At 67.6% G+C, this 17,242-nt stretch overlaps 3 protein-coding genes and 1 non-coding gene across 14 annotated transcripts; 2 read left to right on the top strand and 2 right to left on the bottom strand.

The window, feature by feature from the left end:
- Positions 1–1,165: 1,165 nt before the first annotated feature.
- WFIKKN1 (WAP, follistatin/kazal, immunoglobulin, kunitz and netrin domain containing 1) lies at positions 1,166–3,962 on the top strand. Its single transcript, XM_069487157.1, has 2 exons — positions 1,166–1,589; positions 2,308–3,962. The coding sequence occupies exons 1-2, from the start codon at positions 1,419–1,421 to the stop codon at positions 3,787–3,789; spliced, it is 1,653 nt and encodes a 550-aa protein (XP_069343258.1). The 5' UTR covers positions 1,166–1,418; the 3' UTR covers positions 3,790–3,962.
- A 208-nt stretch (positions 3,963–4,170) lies between these two features.
- METTL26 (methyltransferase like 26) lies at positions 4,171–6,690 on the bottom strand. 9 transcript variants are annotated; one of them, XM_069487160.1, is made up of 6 exons: positions 5,693–6,690; positions 5,312–5,474; positions 5,103–5,162; positions 4,640–4,714; positions 4,479–4,557; positions 4,171–4,401 (listed from the first exon to the last, which is right to left on the bottom strand). In XM_069487160.1, the coding sequence occupies exons 1-6, from the start codon at positions 5,887–5,889 to the stop codon at positions 4,361–4,363; spliced, it is 615 nt and encodes a 204-aa protein (XP_069343261.1). In that variant the 5' UTR covers positions 5,890–6,690; the 3' UTR covers positions 4,171–4,360. The 9 variants fall into 9 exon arrangements, with proteins under 9 accessions (XP_069343261.1, XP_069343260.1, XP_069343259.1 ...); XM_069487159.1 differs by having other exon boundaries at positions 4,647–4,714; XM_069487158.1 differs by having other exon boundaries at positions 4,479–4,714.
- TRNAG-CCC (transfer RNA glycine (anticodon CCC)) lies at positions 6,268–6,338 on the bottom strand. Its single transcript has one exon. It is a non-coding gene; the product is annotated as a tRNA-Gly (tRNA).
- Positions 6,691–11,535: 4,845 nt separating the features above from the next.
- On the top strand, positions 11,536–16,434 carry MCRIP2 (MAPK regulated corepressor interacting protein 2). 3 transcript variants are annotated; one of them, XM_069487153.1, is made up of 5 exons: positions 11,647–11,784; positions 11,880–12,009; positions 15,345–15,472; positions 15,737–15,838; positions 16,093–16,434. In XM_069487153.1, the coding sequence occupies exons 1-5, from the start codon at positions 11,733–11,735 to the stop codon at positions 16,161–16,163; spliced, it is 483 nt and encodes a 160-aa protein (XP_069343254.1). In that variant the 5' UTR covers positions 11,647–11,732; the 3' UTR covers positions 16,164–16,434. The 3 variants fall into 3 exon arrangements, with proteins under 3 accessions (XP_069343256.1, XP_069343257.1, XP_069343254.1); XM_069487155.1 differs by lacking the exon at positions 15,737–15,838 and having other exon boundaries at positions 11,536–11,784; XM_069487156.1 differs by lacking the exons at positions 11,880–12,009; positions 15,345–15,472 and having other exon boundaries at positions 11,643–11,784.
- The last annotated feature ends 808 nt before the right edge of the window (positions 16,435–17,242 follow it).

Below are 17,242 nucleotides of genomic sequence, written 5' to 3'. Positions count from 1 at the left end.
GGGCTGCCAGGCTCCAGTGGTCACGCGCCCAGCTGCCCCACCCCACATCGTAGGGGCCGCCCCAGCCCCCTTTGTCCGGCAGGGACCATGGCACCTGGTGGCCCTCTCAGCCTCGTTCTGACCAGACTAGGCTCTTAACACCCTGCCTGTGGGGTCAGAAGGTCAGACGCAGGGTCACATCCTGTCTGAGAAAATGCCGTGGGGCTCCAAACCTCTGGAGCCACAGAAGGGTTTGGGAGGGCGGATTGTGGGTGGCCCTTTGTGTTTCGAGTCATTGTGGCTGAGACAAGAGGGGCCCCTGCTGCTGGGCTGGGGGCTGGGAAGGACTGCCAGGGTGCCTGTGTTCCGGGAGCAGCTTCCAGGCCACTCCGTCTCTTCCAGGTGCCTGTGGCCGCCCTCCGATGGCTGCACAGGAGCCGGGGTTCCAGGGCGGGGCAGCCATGAGAGGGAGGCTCTGTGGTCAGTGCAGATGGGGACCATCTCTGTCCCTGCGGAGAGCTCAGGGGCCTTTGTTCACATGCCTTTGCCCATTGAGGACGGGCCCAGGGGGCACGGCGTCCTGAGCGGGGGTCTCTGGGAACCAAAGCCCTGTTGTGTCCAGCCCCACCCCCGAGGGTCAGCAGAGGAGGGGCAGGCTGTGTGCCGTGAAATTCAACCCCGAGACCTGCTGGCAGATGTGACCCTCAGGGTCACGGAGACGGTTGAGGAATCTTCCCGGGAAGGGAGCAGAGTCCCCCCACCTTCTGCTGGGCTGTTTGGAGCCCCCAGGCCTCGCCTGCACTCAGGTGACACTTGCCAGCCTGGACCTGCCTCAGCTGGGGGTGGGGTGAGGAGCCTGTGCCTGTCCACGCCCACCGCGTGGGGGCCTGAGGGGGTCCCCAGGGGTCAGGGACAAAAGCTGAGATCTGCTGGCCCTGCCCCCTCCCCACAGAGCTGCAGGGGAGGGTCCTCCAGGAGACTTTGACCCCTGCTGCCCTTCCTCCAAGCCGGTGTGGAGGGAGGGGCTCGGGTTACAGCGTCCCCTCCGCAGCCCTCCGCCTGCAGTGACCCTCGTGGCCAGTGGCTCCGTGCTCCTGGGCCTCTGGCCCCACCCCCACCCTCCGCCCTCCCACCTCCGCCTCCGCCCTGGGCTGACCAGGGCCTGGGAGCCGCCACACTGGCTGGAACAGAGGGGCCAGGCTGACGCTGGGGCGGGGCCCCGGCCTCGTGGACGGACTCTGAGCACGGAGGGACCCCAAAACCCACCTGTCGGGGTGCCAGGACAAACATCTGCTGTGGGCTCCAGCCCAGGGGCCAGGAGGGCACCCGGCGCGTGGCCAGTGGCCCAGAGGGCGGATGCCTGCTGGGGGCTGTGCTCCGTGGGGCCCACACAGTGGCTGGTGGCCACAGCCCCCCAGCCCCCTGGCCCGGCGGCCCCCATGCCGGCCCCACGGCTGCTGCTGCCTCTCCTCCTCCTCGTGGGGCTGACCCCGGGGGCCGGCCTGCTGCCAGGGCCTGGGAGCCACCCCGGCGTGTGCCCAAACCAGCTCAGCCCCAGCCTGTGGGTGGACGCCCAGAGCACCTGTGAGCGCGAGTGCAGCCGGGACCAGGTGAGCGTGGTCGGGGGCCAGGGAGTCCTGGGGGCTTGGACATGGGCAGCCTGGGGAAGCCCAGACCCCCTGGCCCTCTCCCCTGAGGGGACCCCAACCCTGGGAGTCTGGTTCCTTCTCTCACTCACCATGTGGGCTGCTGGGCTGTCGGGCTGTGCCCCAAAGGAGGGTCCCAGGGGACATGTGCCCTCACTTGTCTGAAAAAGGAGAGACCCTTCCCCTCTCCATCTCTGTCTCCTGCCCACCAAGCCCGCCCCTTCCGCGCTGGGCACCTCTCACTCTCTCAACAGCAGGGTGGACACAGGCCTCTGGCCAGGCCAGCAGCCCACCCCTCACACTGCACCCCCTCCCGGGGCCACGGTGCTCATGGCAGCGGCCAGTGCGGACGCCGACCTCCCCAGGGGTGGTGTGGGGGGCTGTGAGCACATCACGCATCCCCCCTGGCCTCTGTGTCCTCCGCGATGGAAACAGTGAAACTTGCTTGGGGACATCTGAAGATCCAGTGAGGTTAAACTCGGTGACACGTGGTGTGGTAGCTTGTCACGCCAGATGGAACCTCCTCGGCTTTCCAGAGGGGAAGCTGAGGCTCCGGGAGGGGCAGCGGTCACGGCTGCAACCGCAGAGCGGGAGGCTCACCCCTGCCCCGATGCGGGGTGGAGGCCCCTGGGGAGGGCCGGGAGGTGCCAGGGCTCCTGCTGAAGCGCCCCCCGCCCCGCAGGACTGCGCGGATGCCGAGAAGTGCTGCACCAACGTGTGCGGGCTGCAGAGCTGCGTGGCAGCCCGCTTCCCCGACGGCGGCCTGGCGGCACCCACCGCAGCGGCCTCCTGCGAGGGGTTTGTGTGCCCACAGCAGGGCTCCGACTGCGACATCTGGGACGGGCAGCCCGTGTGCCGCTGCCGCGACCGCTGCGAGAAGGAGCCCAGCTTCACCTGCGCCTCGGACGGCCTCACCTACTACAACCGCTGCTACATGGACGCCGAGGCCTGCCTGCGTGGCCTCCACCTCCACGTCGTGCCCTGCAAGCACGTCCTCAGCTGGCCGCCCAGCAGCCCAGGGCCGCCCGAGACCACTGCCCGGCCAACTCCCGGCGTTGCCCCCGTTCCGCCTGCCCTGTACAGCAGCCCCTCCCCGCAGGCCGTGCAGGTGGGGGGCACGGCCAGCCTCCACTGCGACGTCAGCGGCCGCCCCCCGCCCGCCGTGACCTGGGAGAAGCAGAGCCACCAGCGGGAGAACCTGATCATGCGTCCCGACCAGATGTACGGCAACGTGGTGGTCACCAGCATCGGGCAGCTGGTGCTCTACAACGCCCGGCCCGAGGACGCCGGGCTGTACACCTGCACCGCACGCAACGCCGCGGGCCTGCTGCGCGCCGACTTCCCGCTCTCCGTGGTCCAGCGGGAGCCGGCCAGGGGCAGGGACCCGAGCATCCCAGCTCTGGCTGAGTGCCTGCCGGACACGCACACCTGCGCTGGCCCTGCCTCCGCGCCCCGCGTCCTCTGGCACTTCGACCCTCAGCGAGGCGGCTGCATGACCTTCCCCGCGCTCGGCTGTGACGGGGCCGCCAGGGGCTTCGAGACGTACGAGGCGTGCCAGCAGGCCTGCGCCCGCGGCCCCGGCGACGCCTGCGTGCTGCCCGCCGTGCAGGGCCCCTGCCAGGGCTGGGAGCCGCGCTGGGCCTACAGCCCGCTGCTGCAGCAGTGCCACCCCTTCGTGTACAGCGGCTGTGAGGGCAACGGCAACAACTTCGAGAGCCGCGAGAGCTGCGAGGACGCCTGCCCCGTGCCGCGAACGCCGCCCTGCCGCGCCTGCCGCTTCCGGAGCAAGCTGGCGCCCAGCCTGTGCCGCAGTGACTTCGCCATCGTGGGGCGGCTCACCGAGGTGCTGGAGGAGCCCGAGGCCGCTGGTGGCGGCATCGCCCGCGTGGCCCTTGATGACGTGCTCAAGGACGACAAGATGGGCCTCAAATTCTTGGGCACCAAGTACCTAGAGGTGACACTGAGCGGCATGGACTGGGCCTGCCCCTGCCCCAACGTGACGGCCGGTGACGGGCCACTGGTCATCATGGGCGAGGTGCGCGACGGCGTGGCTGTGCTGGACTCCGGCAGCTACGTCCGCGCCGCCAGTGAGAAGCGCATCAGGAAGATCTCGGAGCTGCTGGAGAAGAAGGCCTGCGCGCTGCTCAGCCGCTTCCAGGACTAGCCTGCCTGGCCTCTCCCACTCCCGCCCTCCCGCCCTGCGGAATAAAAGCCGTCCCCTTGCCCCAACCTCGGGCCTGCTGGTGCTGGTCAGGGTACTCTGACCCTTCCGGATGCCCCCACCCCCAGCCCGTTTTCCAGCTGAGGCACGGCCACCAAGCGGGGCTTCGGCCCTGGTGCAAGGTCACCAGCGCACCCCAGGGGACCTTCTGCATCCCCAAGTCTCTCCAGGAGAACAGGCAGGGACCAGTCCCATCTCACATCAGCAACTGTCCCTGGGTCCCCTCCACTGCCCGAGCTCTAGCAGCAAGGCCCAGGAATCCCCCAAGCCCTGACCTCGCCCCCACAAGGTGCTCCCAGGAGGTGGCATGGTGGACACCAGCAACAGGGCAGCAGAACCACTTTATTCTGGGGCAGGCTGGGCCTGGGCAGCCCGTCGGCTGCAGCCAAGGGCCTAGACTGGGTGGGGCTGGCTGTCCCTGAGGCCTGGTCCAGCTGCCGGTGGTCTGGGTGTGTGCCCCGCAGAGCCTTTGGCTGGGATGCAGGCATTCAGGATGAAGGAGAGGGGTCACTTTTTACGGAAAATCAGGCACTTGTTGTTGGCAGGCATGTCCACCTGGAGAAACGCTTTGCAGGAGGAGCGGCCCCTGGACCACCAGGAGGCTGTCTGGGCCCCCAGCCCTCCCCACCTACCATCCTCTCCAGGAGGAGGCCGCTGGCCCGGCCCAGGTCCCCCAGGAAAGCTGTGTCCCGCAGCCCCCACTCGGGGTTCCTGCAGGAGGGAGGGAGATGGAGTCATGGCCTGAGGGGTGCTCAGCCCACCTGCCCTCCGAGCCAGGCCCCCTCCCACCCACCTCTGACCTGCATCTGAGCATCAGGTCAAAGTCCACGTTGCTCTGGGGAGAGATCTTCCCATCGACAGCATAGGGCTGTGGGGACAGGGGACGCAGTCACTGGATGAGGGTCAGCCATTCCCCAGGGGCCTTGGGACAGACTTGCAGGCTGGGCCCAAAGAATGAAATGGACATCGCCCCCTCCCTGCCCCCAGGAGGAGGACAACCAAGAAGGCACAGAGACACTGGCAGGTGACAAGGAGGGGGAGGGCCTGGGCGTGTTCAAATGTTGGTGACAGCCACAGGAGGGTCCCCTTGAGGAGGGAGGCTGTGCCCCTGGCTGGCCAGAGCTCAGACGGGGGCCAGGCTGAGCAGGGAGGCAGGGAATCCAGATGGCAGCAACGCCAGTGGGGACAGGGTCGGCAGGGTGGGGGGACAGCTGGGGCTGCTGCGGGGAGGCCCTCTCTCTGGCAGGACCACTCACTCCGTACGTGATGAGCAGAGCCTGGGGTTTGAGCAGGTGTCCCGCTGCCCTGAAGAGCCCCTGAGAGTGGGAGACAGGACAGCAGTGAGGCCCCTCCCCCAGTCCCTACTGGGACATGGGGTGAATCTGGCATCCCTGCTCCCCGCCTAGTGCAGCGGGGTGCGGGGTGCAGCATGGCAGAGTGGCCTCGCCCGGCTCCCCCCACAGACCTCCGTGCACTTCAGGGGACTGATGTGCATCATGTTGATGCAGAGCAGCAGGTCCAGCGACTGCGGCAGGATCCCGCCCCAGTGCTCCCAATGCCAGGTCACGTCCAGGTACAGCGGGGCCTTCACGTTGGACAACCCCTGGGTTTGGACGGTGGCCAGGATGCTGCGGGAGGGAGCGCACGGTGGGGCCCAGTTTGGCCGGACCCGGAAGCCCGCCCACTCTCACCACCTCGGGGGCCGTGGGGCGGGGGCCATCGCGGGCGCCCACCGTTCCGCACGCAGGCCCCGGCCGCCCTTTCCTGGCAGGGCTGTTCGGGGAGGGGCCGCAGGCGGGGCGGGACCGGGACGGCGGCTCTCGGGGCTCGCCCTCCCCGGCCGCACCTGTCCAGGCAGCGCTGGTCCACGTCGGACGGCTGCCACTCGGCGTGGGGGAAGGCCTGCGCGAAGTGGGCCGTGTGCTGGCCGGAGCCCGAGGCCACCTCGAGCACACGGACGCCGCGCTGGGCCGGGTCCACGTACTGCCGCAGCACGCTCAGGATGGGCTCCTTGTTTCGCTCCGCGGCCGCCGCCACCAGCATCGCTGCGGCACCTTCCGCCCCGCCGCCGGCTTGGCGCGGGGCGCGTCGGGAGCTGTGGCATCGGCCTGGCGCGGGGCGCGCCGGGAGCGGTGGCGCGGTGGCCGCGTCGCCGGCTGGAGCGACTACAACTCCCAGGAGGCCGCGCGCCGCCCGCCCGGGGGTCGACGGCCGCGGGGACGCATGGGCTGAGGGTTCCAGACCCCGCTGGGCTCCGGCTCCCGGTTGCCGGCGGCCGAGCCGGCGTTTTCGCGCCGCTCGCCGAAACGTTGGTGTCGTTCGCGCCGCACCGAGACCGGCGCCTCCCGCGTCCGGGTCGTCTCTCCTCTCCCCTGAGGGGGGGGAGTTCGTCTTCGAAGTGGAAAAAGTCAAAACGTCGCCTGCGCCGCCCGGGAATCGAACCCGGGTCGCAAGAATGGGAATCTTGCATGATACCACTACACCAGCGGCGCCGCTAAGGACGTGGTGACGCGGCCGCCACAGGAACCGGGCGCGGCGCGCGAGCGGGCGGGCGGGCTCTCGCGAGTGTCCCCGGCGTCCTCCGCCCGAGGGGAAGGAGCTGGACGAGGGACGCGGCTTTGTCGACGGCCTCGCCACGGACACCGCGGACGTTCGGGCCGGCGGGGCGAGGCTCCGGGCCGGGCCCCGTGCAGGGGCTGCGGGCGGCGCGGGGCCACCCTGCGGTGCGCGCGCGGTGCTCTGTGACCCTGAGGTGAGCAGCGCCAGCTCGGGGTCCACCGATAGCCTGCGGGGTCGGTGACCCCTGAAGCCCAGCGGGAAGCGCGATTGTGTGCGCCCTGGTTGTCACCTTGGGGTCCCCGTCTCGGAGGGGCGCCTGTTCCAGAAAATGCCGAGGGCCGTGCTCCGCGGCCAGGACCGGCTTAGCCCCTTTGCTGGGCGGTTTTGCGGAACGAGAACCCACCCGACGTCACCCTGGCCCCGACGGGAACGTGAGGCTGGGGTTGCCGCGGGGAGGGGAGCCCGAGTCACGCGCCCGGCGTGGCTGTGCTTAACCGGGGGCCAGACTCGGGGTTGGCCGGCGCGGGCAGCCGCGCTGAGCGGGTGTTGCGGTGCAGGGCTCGCCGCGGCCCTGACCCGGCGCTGCAGCTTTCCCGCCTCCGAGCCCCAGGCTCTCCCCACCTGGGTCCCCTTTGCAATCACTTCTTCCTGGTTTGTCGGCTGAGCATTTGCCATGTGTCCAGGTCGAGGGGAGGTGAGGTCTCCCTCGGTGCACATCCCCGCTCCCAACGCCCAGGTGTCTCAGCATCCAGGTGTCCCCTGGGACTCCCTGGGCACAGAGCAGGGGGCCCCAGATTGATCTCCCTGCTCCCCTGTTGTATGGAGCTGCTTTAAGGAGCTGCCTACTGTGCCCAGCAGATGATGTCACGTGTCACAGCATTTGACACCTGCCCTCCAGAGTTCATTGCTCTGGGGTGGATGCTGGGTAGGTCAGAGCCCGACCTGGGCACTCACCGAGCCCGGAGCCTGGGAGGGGCTGAGTGGGGGCCTTTGCTGCAGAGAGCGTGTGTGAGCACACGTTTTCGGGAAAGTCATGGAGGTGCGGCAGACACTGGCAGGGGTCCGGGACCCCCTCGGGATACTGCAAAGGGATATCTAGAAGGGTCCCACGGACCCTGCCACTCCTGGTGGTGTCCCTGGGGAGCTGGAGTTGAGGCTGGTGGGGCTGGATCATTGTCAGGGCCAGAAGTGTCCTCTCCTGAGGCCGAGTCTGGCTCCTGGACACCCCCTCTGGAGACTTACCTTACACCAGGTAGGAGGGACTGTGGCGCCGGCCACCTTCCCCAGCGAGTGTTTCTCCATATGGTAAGATCAACGGTGCCCGGACAGCCTCCAGTCCTGGCTTTGTGCCGTGGAGGGACACGGAGGCACCTCCTGGCCCTGGCACCGGCACTTCCTCCTGGCAGGGACGGCCCCCTTCTTGCACTTCCACCTCCAGGAGCCCCTGCCCCTGGCTTGCTGGGACCTGGCCCACAGGAGGTGCTCAGGAACGTCTGAGGAGTGAGGGCGACTCACCTTCCCCCAGAGCAGGGCCTGGCAGCCAAGCCCCACCCACCACCCTTCCCCCAAAGGGCCGCCCCCGTGACGTCCAGGGCCAACAGCCAGGGACAACTTCTCCCCCAGGGTCCAGTCCCACGTGCCCACTGTTGACCCCAGCGGCCTGATGTCCCTGTGCTCCCTTTCCCAAGCCCTCTTCTGTTCCCACCCCCACCCCCACCCCCACTTCCCTCCCTTGTCAGTTTCCTGTGGCTACGGTTAACAAATTACCCCAAAACTTGGTGGCTTAAAACAACACCTTTATTCCTCCACGGTTCTGGAGACAGGATTCCATAATAAAGCTGCCAGCCTCCTCCAGAGGCCCTACAGCAGGATCCTTCCTGCCTCTCCCAACTTCTGGTGGCTCCAGGCGATTCCCGGCTGTGCCTGGTCGCTGGGGTCTCCACTCAGTCTTCATGTGTCCCCCCCTGCCCCGGCCCCCCCACCCCGTGCTGTGTCCAGACCTCCCTTCTCTTATGACACGAGTCACTGCATTTAGGGCCCCCGCCCCAATCCAGGAGGTTTTCATCGCAAACTCCTTGCCCTAATTATATTTGCAAAGGTTCTTATTCCAAATAAGGTCACGTTTGGAGGTTCCAGGGGGACATGTCTTTTGGGGCCACCATTCAACCTGTGATACCTGGATTTGGGAACAGGGTGAGCAACCCCTAGGAAACCGGGCGGGCGATGCTGGTGCACCCAGCCAGAGCCTTTTCCTGGGGGCCGCTGGTCGCCCCTCCGTTGGCAGAAGTCCTGAGCCTTATACAAACCCGTCTTCAAGGCTTGGTTGGTCAGAGCAAGGATTTTAGATCTGGAAAACCAATTGAAGATGAATGAAGACTCTAACTTTTTTCACCTTTTACATAAAATTTTATTATCTTAGAGACTTTTTCAAGAGGAAAAAAAAAGTACTTGGTCATTAGGATGACTGGGGTCTGTGAGGAAGAGGCTGCTTCTCGCCCTGCCTGCTGGGTGAGGCCCCTCCAGTCCAGCTGCCGACCGCCGGGACCCTGTGCCGACAACAGGGAGGCTGCCTGCCCCAGAGGACTGCCGCTGGGGGCCTTCCGTCAGTCCACGGAAGGCCGTGAGGTCCCCAGGAGCTGCCGCCCCGTGTGGGCTGGCCAGGGGACCCCCCCAGCTAGGAGAGCCGGCCCCATGCCCCAGCACCCCTGCAGCTGGGCCGAGGGCCCACCCAGACCCTGACCTCGCAGGGCCCCGACCAGGCCTCCCCAGGGCTGGGGGATGCCGGCCTCACTGGGGGCCCGGCCACCTCTGTGCCCAGGCAGCCTGGGAAGCCATCCTGGGAGACCAGCCCACCCCCTGCTTGCGCTCAGGACTTGTCAGGGCTCCCTCAGCACCCTCTGGCCCGTGCTGCCCTGGGTACCACGGGGCCTCCTCACCCGCCCCTGCCCTTCGGCCTGTCGGACATTTCTTTGCCCACTACTCCTCCCTCAGAGCCCCCTCTTTTTTTTTTGAGATGGTGTCTCGCTCTGGCTGGAGGGCAGTGGAGCAATCACAGATCACTGTAGCCTCGAGCTCCTGGCCTCACTCAGGTGATCCTCCCACCTAGGCCTCCCCAAGTGCTGGAACTACAGGTGTGAGCCACTGCCCCCAGCCCTGGGAGCCCTTTGAGGGCTTCTGGACCCAACTTTTGACCTCAGTCGTGGCATGTTGGGGCTGGACGTTCCGGCTGTGTGGCTTGACCTCCAGTGGTTTTACACAAAGGTCAGGCGCTGCTCCGCTCTGATGAAGTCTGCCATCCTCGCTGCCTGCGGCGAATGCTGGGGGTGGGCTCCTCGTAGGGCCCTCAGAGCTTGGGGGTGTGCAGGTCCTCACCCAGGCCTTCCTCCCCTGCCCCCACTCTAACCAGCTGCCCGTCCTTCCACGAGAACACATGCCCTCTGGCCACGGGCCCCCAGCCTGCGTGAGTGATCACATGCAAGGCCACTAGCAGAGGCCCGGCCAGGCCTGACCACGCTGGCCCTGAAGGCCTGCGGCTCTGGTCTGGTGGGGGAGGGACGGGAGCGGGTGTGGAGGGGGCAGTCAGTGAGGGGTCAGCCTGGCCAGTGAGGGGCCTTTCCCAGGCCCATGCTCAGGCCTGGACTCCCTGGACATGGCTGGTCTGGGGGCTGGGCAGCCCCTTCCATGCTGTCCCCCGGCCCCCCTGCCCTCTCAGGCCTCAATCTCTCTCACAGGCCTAGCCCAGCCTTGCAGAGGAGATGGACTGTGTCCTTCAGCCTCGCTCAGGACAGGACACGGGGCCAAGGGGCCATGTGAGGGGCAGGACAGCCACCCCGGATCAGAAGCCTCCCCGAGGGTCCCCAAGCAAAGTAGGCCCACAGGGTAGGCCTGGAAGGGAAGAGAGCAGCAGGGCGAGTGTGGGGCTGGGAGGCTGGTTCCTCAGGCTCAGGCTGGCCCCCCCTCCCGACCCCTGCCAAGAGCCCCCCCGAACGCGGGGCATGTTGCTTATTGTCCGGAGATTCAGAAGGAAAAAACTGCTGCAGCCCTTGTCCCCAGATGGGAGCCCCTCGGCCTCCCCTGGGAGAACCTGTGGCCGCTGACACCCCCAGGCCCTGGCACCAGCACAGACTGAGCCTCCTCAAACCTCTGTGGTTGGAGTGCGGGCCCAGGTGGCAGCGCCCTCTCAGCGCAGCGCTTGTCTCCTCAGGTCGGGGACGTCCAGGATTGGACTCGGCTATGCTCAAACCCGCTAGCGTGTGGTCCTGGACAGCCCTGAGCAGGGGTCTCCTGGGACCTGGTTTCTGAGCAGCCCCTGGGCTGGGAGTCAGGACCCCAGAGGCACAGAGCAGTAGGAGGTGGGAGCCCCTGGGTTACTGCCTCCCCCTGCTTAGTCCGGGCTCCTGGGCCTGCAGCTCCCCGGAGGTCACACATGATGTCTCTGGGGCACCGTCCCTGAGGGGTCTTGGGCAGAAACCACTGCTCCACCCACTGCCTGGGAGTGTGGGGGTAACTGCTCCCCAACATGGGATGACTTAGCCAAGCTGGGACTGCCTCCCACACCTCCTCTCATCCTGCCCTTGGAGTGGAAAGTGGCCTGTCCCTCCCTGGCACTGGGGGTGCACCCTGCACCCAGGGTGGGACGTGGAGCTGAGTGCAACCAGGGCTCTCAGCCCCCGGGGTGGAAGGGATTCCCAGGGCATCATGTCTCTGCCCAAATCCAGGGGGACGAGCCCCCTTTTCTCTTCTTAGACCCAGTCCCAAGACCCAAGCCAAGGGTGACCACTCACACTGGCCCGGGCCTCTCCGGGCACCTTGGCAGAAACTCCAGAAATCTGAGTGCAAAATCCGTGCTTCCCGCGTCTGCGCCGAGCACCCCCCGGCACAGAAACTCCCCCCAGCGCCCGTCGAAGGTAGGGCTCAGCGGGCTCCCCGGCCAGGCTGACACCTCCCCTTAGGGTCAGAGCCCCGCCCACTGTCTTACCTGGCCTCACGCAGCAGCCAGCCTTCCCAGGCCCCAGGGCACTTCACCGACCTTGGCCTTGGGCCGCGTGGGGGTGGCGCGGTGGCTTCTGCCGGCTCCGCCCCTGCCTCGCGGCGCCCGCCTGGGCCCGTTTCCCAAAGGGCCGGAGCGCCGCCTCCGCCGTGTGCCCCGGGGTCGGGCGGAACCCGCGCGGGCCCTTTAAGGGCCGGGGGCGTGTAGCGGGCCCGCCCCCTCCCCGCCGCGCCGGCAGCCGGTAAAGTGCGAGCCCGGGCGGAGGGCACCGGATCCGGCCGCGGCGTGTGTCCGAGCGAGCGCGGGGAGCGGCCCTTCACGCGGAGCCCGGCGCGCCATGTACACCATCACCAAGGGGCCCAGCAAGCTGGTCGCGCAGCGCCGCACAGGTGGGCCGGGCGGGCCGGGGAGCGACGCCGCGAGCGCCGGGGTCCGCGCGCCCAGGGGCGCGGCGGCGGCTGACGAGGCCTCCCGGTGCCCGCAGGTCCCACGCAGCAGCAGGTGGAGAGCAGGCTCGGCGAGCTCCTGAAATGCCGGCAGCCCGCGCCGCCGACCGCGCCGCCCCCGCAGGCGCAGCCCTTCGCGCAGCCGCCGGGACCCTGGCCCCTGTCGAGGTGAGGCGCGCGTGGCCCCGGCCCTCAGCGCACCCCGGCCGCCGCGGCGCAGCGAGGGTGACCTTGGGGGAAGGTTGGCGAGGCCCGGCCACATGCTTGGGGCGGGGCGGGCGTGCCGAGGGGGCGGGGTGCGCCGGGCAGCTGGCGGCGCGCGCCCCTCTGCTCTCCCGCCGCACCTGGCTGGGCCCGGTGTGCGCGGACCCTCCTGGCCGCGTGGGGCCCCTGCGGGCCTCGGGTGGGGAGCCGCTGACCAGCTGGATCACAGGCGCCCCGCGCGACCTTGGGCTGCGTGCTCGCGCCCCTTTGGGGCAGACCCAGGTCAAGGATTGGGGAGAGCTGCGCAGAGCGCCGGCCCTCAAGGTCTCCTGGCGCCGTCGTCGCAGAGCTCAGTGGGGGAGAGGTGCCTGTGTCTCCCTCCGGCCTTGCCAGGCCGCTGCCCTCCCGCCTTCCTCCCCGCACACCCCGGGGCGCCGAGCTCCTCCTCCCCAGCGCACCCTTCCATGTCGGGGCTTCTGCCTGTCCCAAGCAGGGGGTCTGCCCAGTGCCCTCCTGAAACCACAGGAGGCTCAGTCCTGACCACTTTGACCTCCACGTGAGCATAACCTAGAGGTTACACATGGCCCCAGGGCCCAGCCTTCTACTTCCTCAGCTCAGCCACTCCCTAATCTTCTCGTTTATAGTCTGTGTGTCCCAGGCCTGCGGACTTTGCTCTAACCCCACACAGGCCCCGGGGAACATGAGTCCTGGTGGCCGTGCTGGGGGGCGGGGGCTTCGGTTGGAGAGTGCGGCCCCACAGTGGGGGCTTTCCACGCTGGGCACGAACACCCTCCCAGGGTGGCCAGGGGTTCAGAGTAGCTCAGGTGGGGTGTGTGTTGCTGCGTCACCCTCAGCCTTCCCCCTGTCTTTCGGTTCTGGGTCTCAGATGCCGGAGGAGGGGGGCTTCCTGCAGGTGGGCAGGACCTTAGTGAAGGAAGTGTCCTGGGCCACAGGTGCGCCCCGGGGAGGGAGGTGAGCCAGGCGCCAGAGTGTTCCCTGGCACTGGGCTGTGCTGGGCACTCTGCTCCTATCAGCTTTGGCACCCACGGCCACCCTGCCTCCCAGGGAGGAAAGCAAACCACAGGTGCTCACCACACGCAGTCACCCAGGCAGGACCACTCTCCCACCTGGGGAAACACACCTTCACCCCAAGGCCCCACTGCTGGGGAGGGCATGGCTGTGGCAGGGTTGGGGGCGTGTCGGGGGAGAAGAGGGCTGCTCCCCAGAGGAGCCCTTAAAGCCCCCAGGAGGCCAGACCTGGTGTGGAGGTCTGAAGTCTGCCTCAGCCAGCCAGGTGGAACAGGCAGGAGTCCGAGCGGGCTTGACTTCCGCGTCCTGCTGGGTGCAGAAGCCACGGCGGGGCAGAGCTGTGCTAGAGGGGCTCATGCGGTGGGGCCCACCCCCCTGCTTCCTGGGGCCCCTCCCAGGCCCTGGGCTGGGAGCTTCTGGCAGCTGTGGCACCCACAGCCCTGCCTTGCACCTTCCTGGGGAGACACTCTGTATAATACCCCACTTTTCTAAGTCCCTCCTGGTGGTGGCTCAGGGGATGTGGGGGGGGGGCCGGGGAGGGGGACAATAAGATGAACCGAGACGATATCCATTGTCAAGTAGAAGATAAAATGGGGCCCTGTGATCACCTGACCCTAGGGGTGGGCTGGGCGCACAGGGACCGCCCTAGGAAGGAACCCTGGGCTGAGCCCACGTGGGAGAAGGGGGCGTGGTCTGTGGCTCAGCATGGACAGGTCCAGGAGGCAGGCTGGGGCCGGAGCTTTGCCATGAGGCCTGGTGCTGCCAGCAGGGCATGGTCACGGCACTTCCCTCCCAGCCGCAGTTCCTGGGCTGGACGGGTGGGTGGTGGAGGGGAGAGAGGAGAGGACACCCGTGTGGGGCACCGTGGGCTGGGGCTGCCCTCGGGCAGCATTCCCGAGAGTGGGCACAGGTTAGCTGGCATCCACAGGTGCACTCTGGGGCTGGTGCCCTTTCCCCCAGAGAACAGCCGCCTTACATAACCGCACCTTCTTGGGCACGGTGGGCGGGGCAGGCATGGGGGGGCGTCCCCATCTCAGCCCCGAGGCCACCACCTCTGGCCTTGCAATTCTTTCTCTTTTTTAAAGTTGATACCCAGCCGCCACGCTTTCCTGGAGAGTTTTCACCCTTCCAGGGTGGGAGCGGTTGCAGGCAAGGGGGCTTTCCGAGTGGACAAAGCCCCCTTCCTCCCTCTGGTTTGTGGGGAAGCGCAGGCAGTGCACGGGTCTGGGAGGAGCCCCTGCCCTCCTCCCACCTCCACCTGCACAGTTAAGACTCTCTGCGGCCACCAGACCCTGCCGGCCCTGGGGCTGGCGGGACCCTGCGCCCCTCAAGACACTCCTCTTTGTTTTAGTGCCCCTCTCACCTGAGGAGGAACCCAGAGCGGCGGTGGGGCACCTGAGCCCAGGAAGGCGAGCAGGCCGGCCGGGACCGCGAGTGCCTGGCGGAGTGGCAGGCGCAGCCCAGGACTCCCGGCTCCCACCTCCTGCTGTAGGTGCGGGCCCCATTTCCTCCACGGCCCCTGTCCCAGGCTTCGTGTGTGCAGGGTTTGGCCAGCTGCCGCCGGCTGGGGCGACCCATCCCTGCCCTGGGCCCACCTGGCAGGGACAGGCCCAGTGGCCCCCTGGACATCGCGTGCAGCGCCACGGGGGGGCCATCTCATTCTGCATTGCCCCGCTGCCCCTGCGGGGAGTGGGCTGGGGTCGCAGCTACTCTTCCCACTCAGGGACCCCCCATCCTGGCACTTGGTGATCACTCCCAGGGACCTGGGGGCAGCTGGGGAGAGGGAGGGGCAAAGGCTGCCCTGTTCTCGGTCTTCCATGGTGGGAGGGGGCGTCATTGGGCAGAGAAGCTTCCGTGGGGCCAGGATGTGGCCAAGAACTGCGCCCAGTGGGTGGAGTTGGACAGAGACCTGGTCACGGCTCAAGCCAGAACCGGGGCTGCTGGAGGTCTGGCCGGTCCGGGACAGGCAAATGGCAGTACAGGCACCAGCATGATCCTTGGAGGGGCACTTGGTGGACCCCCTGCCCAGCCGTCACTCGCCTCCCTGGGGGCCGAGGGTAGCAGGTGTGAGCCGCACTGCCGGTGGCTTGGGGCCTGCAGGAGCGAGGCCTGGGCCACCAGCTGCTGCAGGAAGCCGCTCTGGTTCAGGAAGTGCCTGGGCCGGCCTGCTCTGGGGATGGTGGTCGTGGCCCAGGGCTGCTCCTGAGGTGTGCCAGGCAGCACCTAGGCCTGGGATGGGTGCTGACCACGTGTGTCTCCTGCTCCTGCAGTTCCGGGCCGAGGCTTGTGTTCAATCGCGTGAATGGCCGGCGGCCCCCTGCTACGTCCCCATCTCTCGAGGGGACCCAGGAGACCTACACACTGGCCCACGAGGAGAACGTCCGCTTTGTGTCCGAAGGTAGTGAGGGGGCCCAGAAGGGTGTGGCCCAGGCCACTGGGTCTCAGGGTGGACCCGGGATGGCCCAGGCCCTCCTCGCACTGCAGCCCAACTCCCAGTAGAAGAGGGCTGTGCTTTTCCTTGGCTCTATGCCCATTTGTCTTGTGACCACTGAGCAGGCTGCCCATTCCCTGTGCTGGGGTGGAGGCCAGGGTGACCGCCAGGCCCTAGGGTGGGAGATGGGCTGCCAGAGACCGGCTCAGCCTGACTGCCCCACCCCCACAGCCTGGCAGCAGGTGCAACAGCAGCTGGATGGTGGCCCAGCCGGTGAGAGTGGGCCGAGGCCCGTGCAGTACGTGGAGAGGACCCCCAATCCCCGGCTTCAGAGTGAGCCCCCAACCCTGTCCCCTGGGGAATTTCCTCCCAGCCCCTGATCCCCCAGGCAGTGCCCCCTACCCCTCTGATCCTGACCTGGGCTCCTGCCAGGTTATAGCCCCAGGGGGTTGGGGAGGGGACTCTCTCGCCAGACCCCTTCTTCCCAGGGCCTGGAGTCCAGGTGAAGGGCTGGCGGGGTCAGAGAGGAGAGATGCCGGCCTGGCTGGGAGGCAGCGTCACTGCCCAGCCTTCTGCTCTACCCACAGACTTCGTGCCCATCGACCTGGACGAGTGGTGGGCGCAGCAGTTCCTGGCTAGAATCACCAACTGTTCATAGCGGCTGCCTGCAAAGGAATGCTGCCTCGGTGGACCCTTTGCCAAAAGAGGACCTTGGTGCCCCATCCACCCACTGCGGCCTGGCCAGGCGCCGGCCACACCTGAAGTGCCAGCATCTGGACTTTTGCACCTGTTGTTTCCTTGGCTCAGCTGTCCCAAGCTGCCGGGGGCCAGGGGCCAAACCTGCCTGACCTCAACCCCGCTCACTGTGCCCGGGGACGAGCCCCTGGGGCTGGCAGGGAGGAGCTCCAGTCTAATAAAGTTGAGAAACTTCCCTTTCAGAGTGGCTTTGACTTGGGAGGGTGGGCATGGGGTTCTCTAGTCCCCAGTCTGGGACTCTGGGCCCAGCTCAACCTGCCCTTGCAGCCTGGTCCCCAAGCCAGCAGAGGCTGCAGCTCTGCCCAACTCGGGTCCTTGGGGTCTCACCCAGCTGCCCTGACAGGTGCTGGGGTCCTTGGCTGGCTCCCTTGCCTGGAAGTCTGTGCCCCGACTCCGCCACATGTGACTCCACTCGTCTTCCTCACCTGTTGGCATCGCCTGGTGCCACAGCCAGGCCTCAAGGCCCAGAGACGTTAAATGCTGCGGAATGGGGTCCTAGCCGGCTAGGACTGGGGCTAGGTCTCAGCATGCCTGATCCCACTCTGAATCCACCAGACCTGGCTGCAGGACACTGGGGTCTAGGAGTGTGTTGACCTGCTGGGACAAGTGTGGGAGCCAAACCCTGTGGGCACCTGTGGGGCCTGAGGGGCAGGGTGACCTTGCCCGCCTGACAGTGGAGGACCGTGGGTGTTGACCAGGTGCCTCCAGAGTGCTGGAAAGCCGCAGGCCTCAGGCATGGAGGGAGGAGCCCTTGCCAAGTGCAGCCCCACAAATGCGGGGGTGCATCTGGCTCCTATGTACAGATGGGACCCTGAGAGGATCAGCAAGCGCCCCTGGGTGCCACAGCTGGTCGCGCTAGAGCGCGGGCTGGGCGGAGTCTTGGAGCGGCCCTGAGCGGGGGCGGGTGCCCGGGCAGGTGCCCCGAGGCGTCCTGGCGCCGCGCGTGCACGTGTGCCCCGGGCGCCGCCATGACGGCGGAAG

The sequence above is a fragment of the Eulemur rufifrons genome, chromosome 14 (genome assembly GCF_041146395.1).
Source record: "Eulemur rufifrons isolate Redbay chromosome 14, OSU_ERuf_1, whole genome shotgun sequence".
NCBI lineage: Eukaryota > Metazoa > Chordata > Mammalia > Primates > Lemuridae > Eulemur > Eulemur rufifrons.
Note: the sequence above shows the minus strand (reverse complement) of the source record. Positions and strands in the feature narration are given on the sequence as shown.

Coding starts and splice junctions, on each gene's coding strand:
- WFIKKN1 (XM_069487157.1), top strand. CDS start 1,419: ATGCCGGCCCCACGGCTGCTGCTGCCTCTCCTCCTCCTCGTGGGGCTG. Junction 1,590..2,307: donor GCGAGTGCAGCCGGGACCAG/GTGAGCGTGGTC, acceptor CCCGCCCCGCAG/GACTGCGCGGATGCCGAGAA.
- METTL26 (XM_069487158.1), bottom strand. CDS start 5,889: ATGCTGGTGGCGGCGGCCGCGGAGCGAAACAAGGAGCCCATCCTGAGC. Junction 5,163..5,311: donor GTCCCCTGAAGTGCACGGAG/GTCTGTGGGGGG, acceptor TCCCACTCTCAG/GGGCTCTTCAGGGCAGCGGG. Junction 4,402..4,478: donor GCCTCCTCCTGGAGAGGATG/GTAGGTGGGGAG, acceptor GCGTTTCTCCAG/GTGGACATGCCTGCCAACAA.
- MCRIP2 (XM_069487153.1), top strand. CDS start 11,733: ATGTACACCATCACCAAGGGGCCCAGCAAGCTGGTCGCGCAGCGCCGC. Junction 15,473..15,736: donor CGTCCGCTTTGTGTCCGAAG/GTAGTGAGGGGG, acceptor CCACCCCCACAG/CCTGGCAGCAGGTGCAACAG. Junction 15,839..16,092: donor CCCCAATCCCCGGCTTCAGA/GTGAGCCCCCAA, acceptor CTCTACCCACAG/ACTTCGTGCCCATCGACCTG.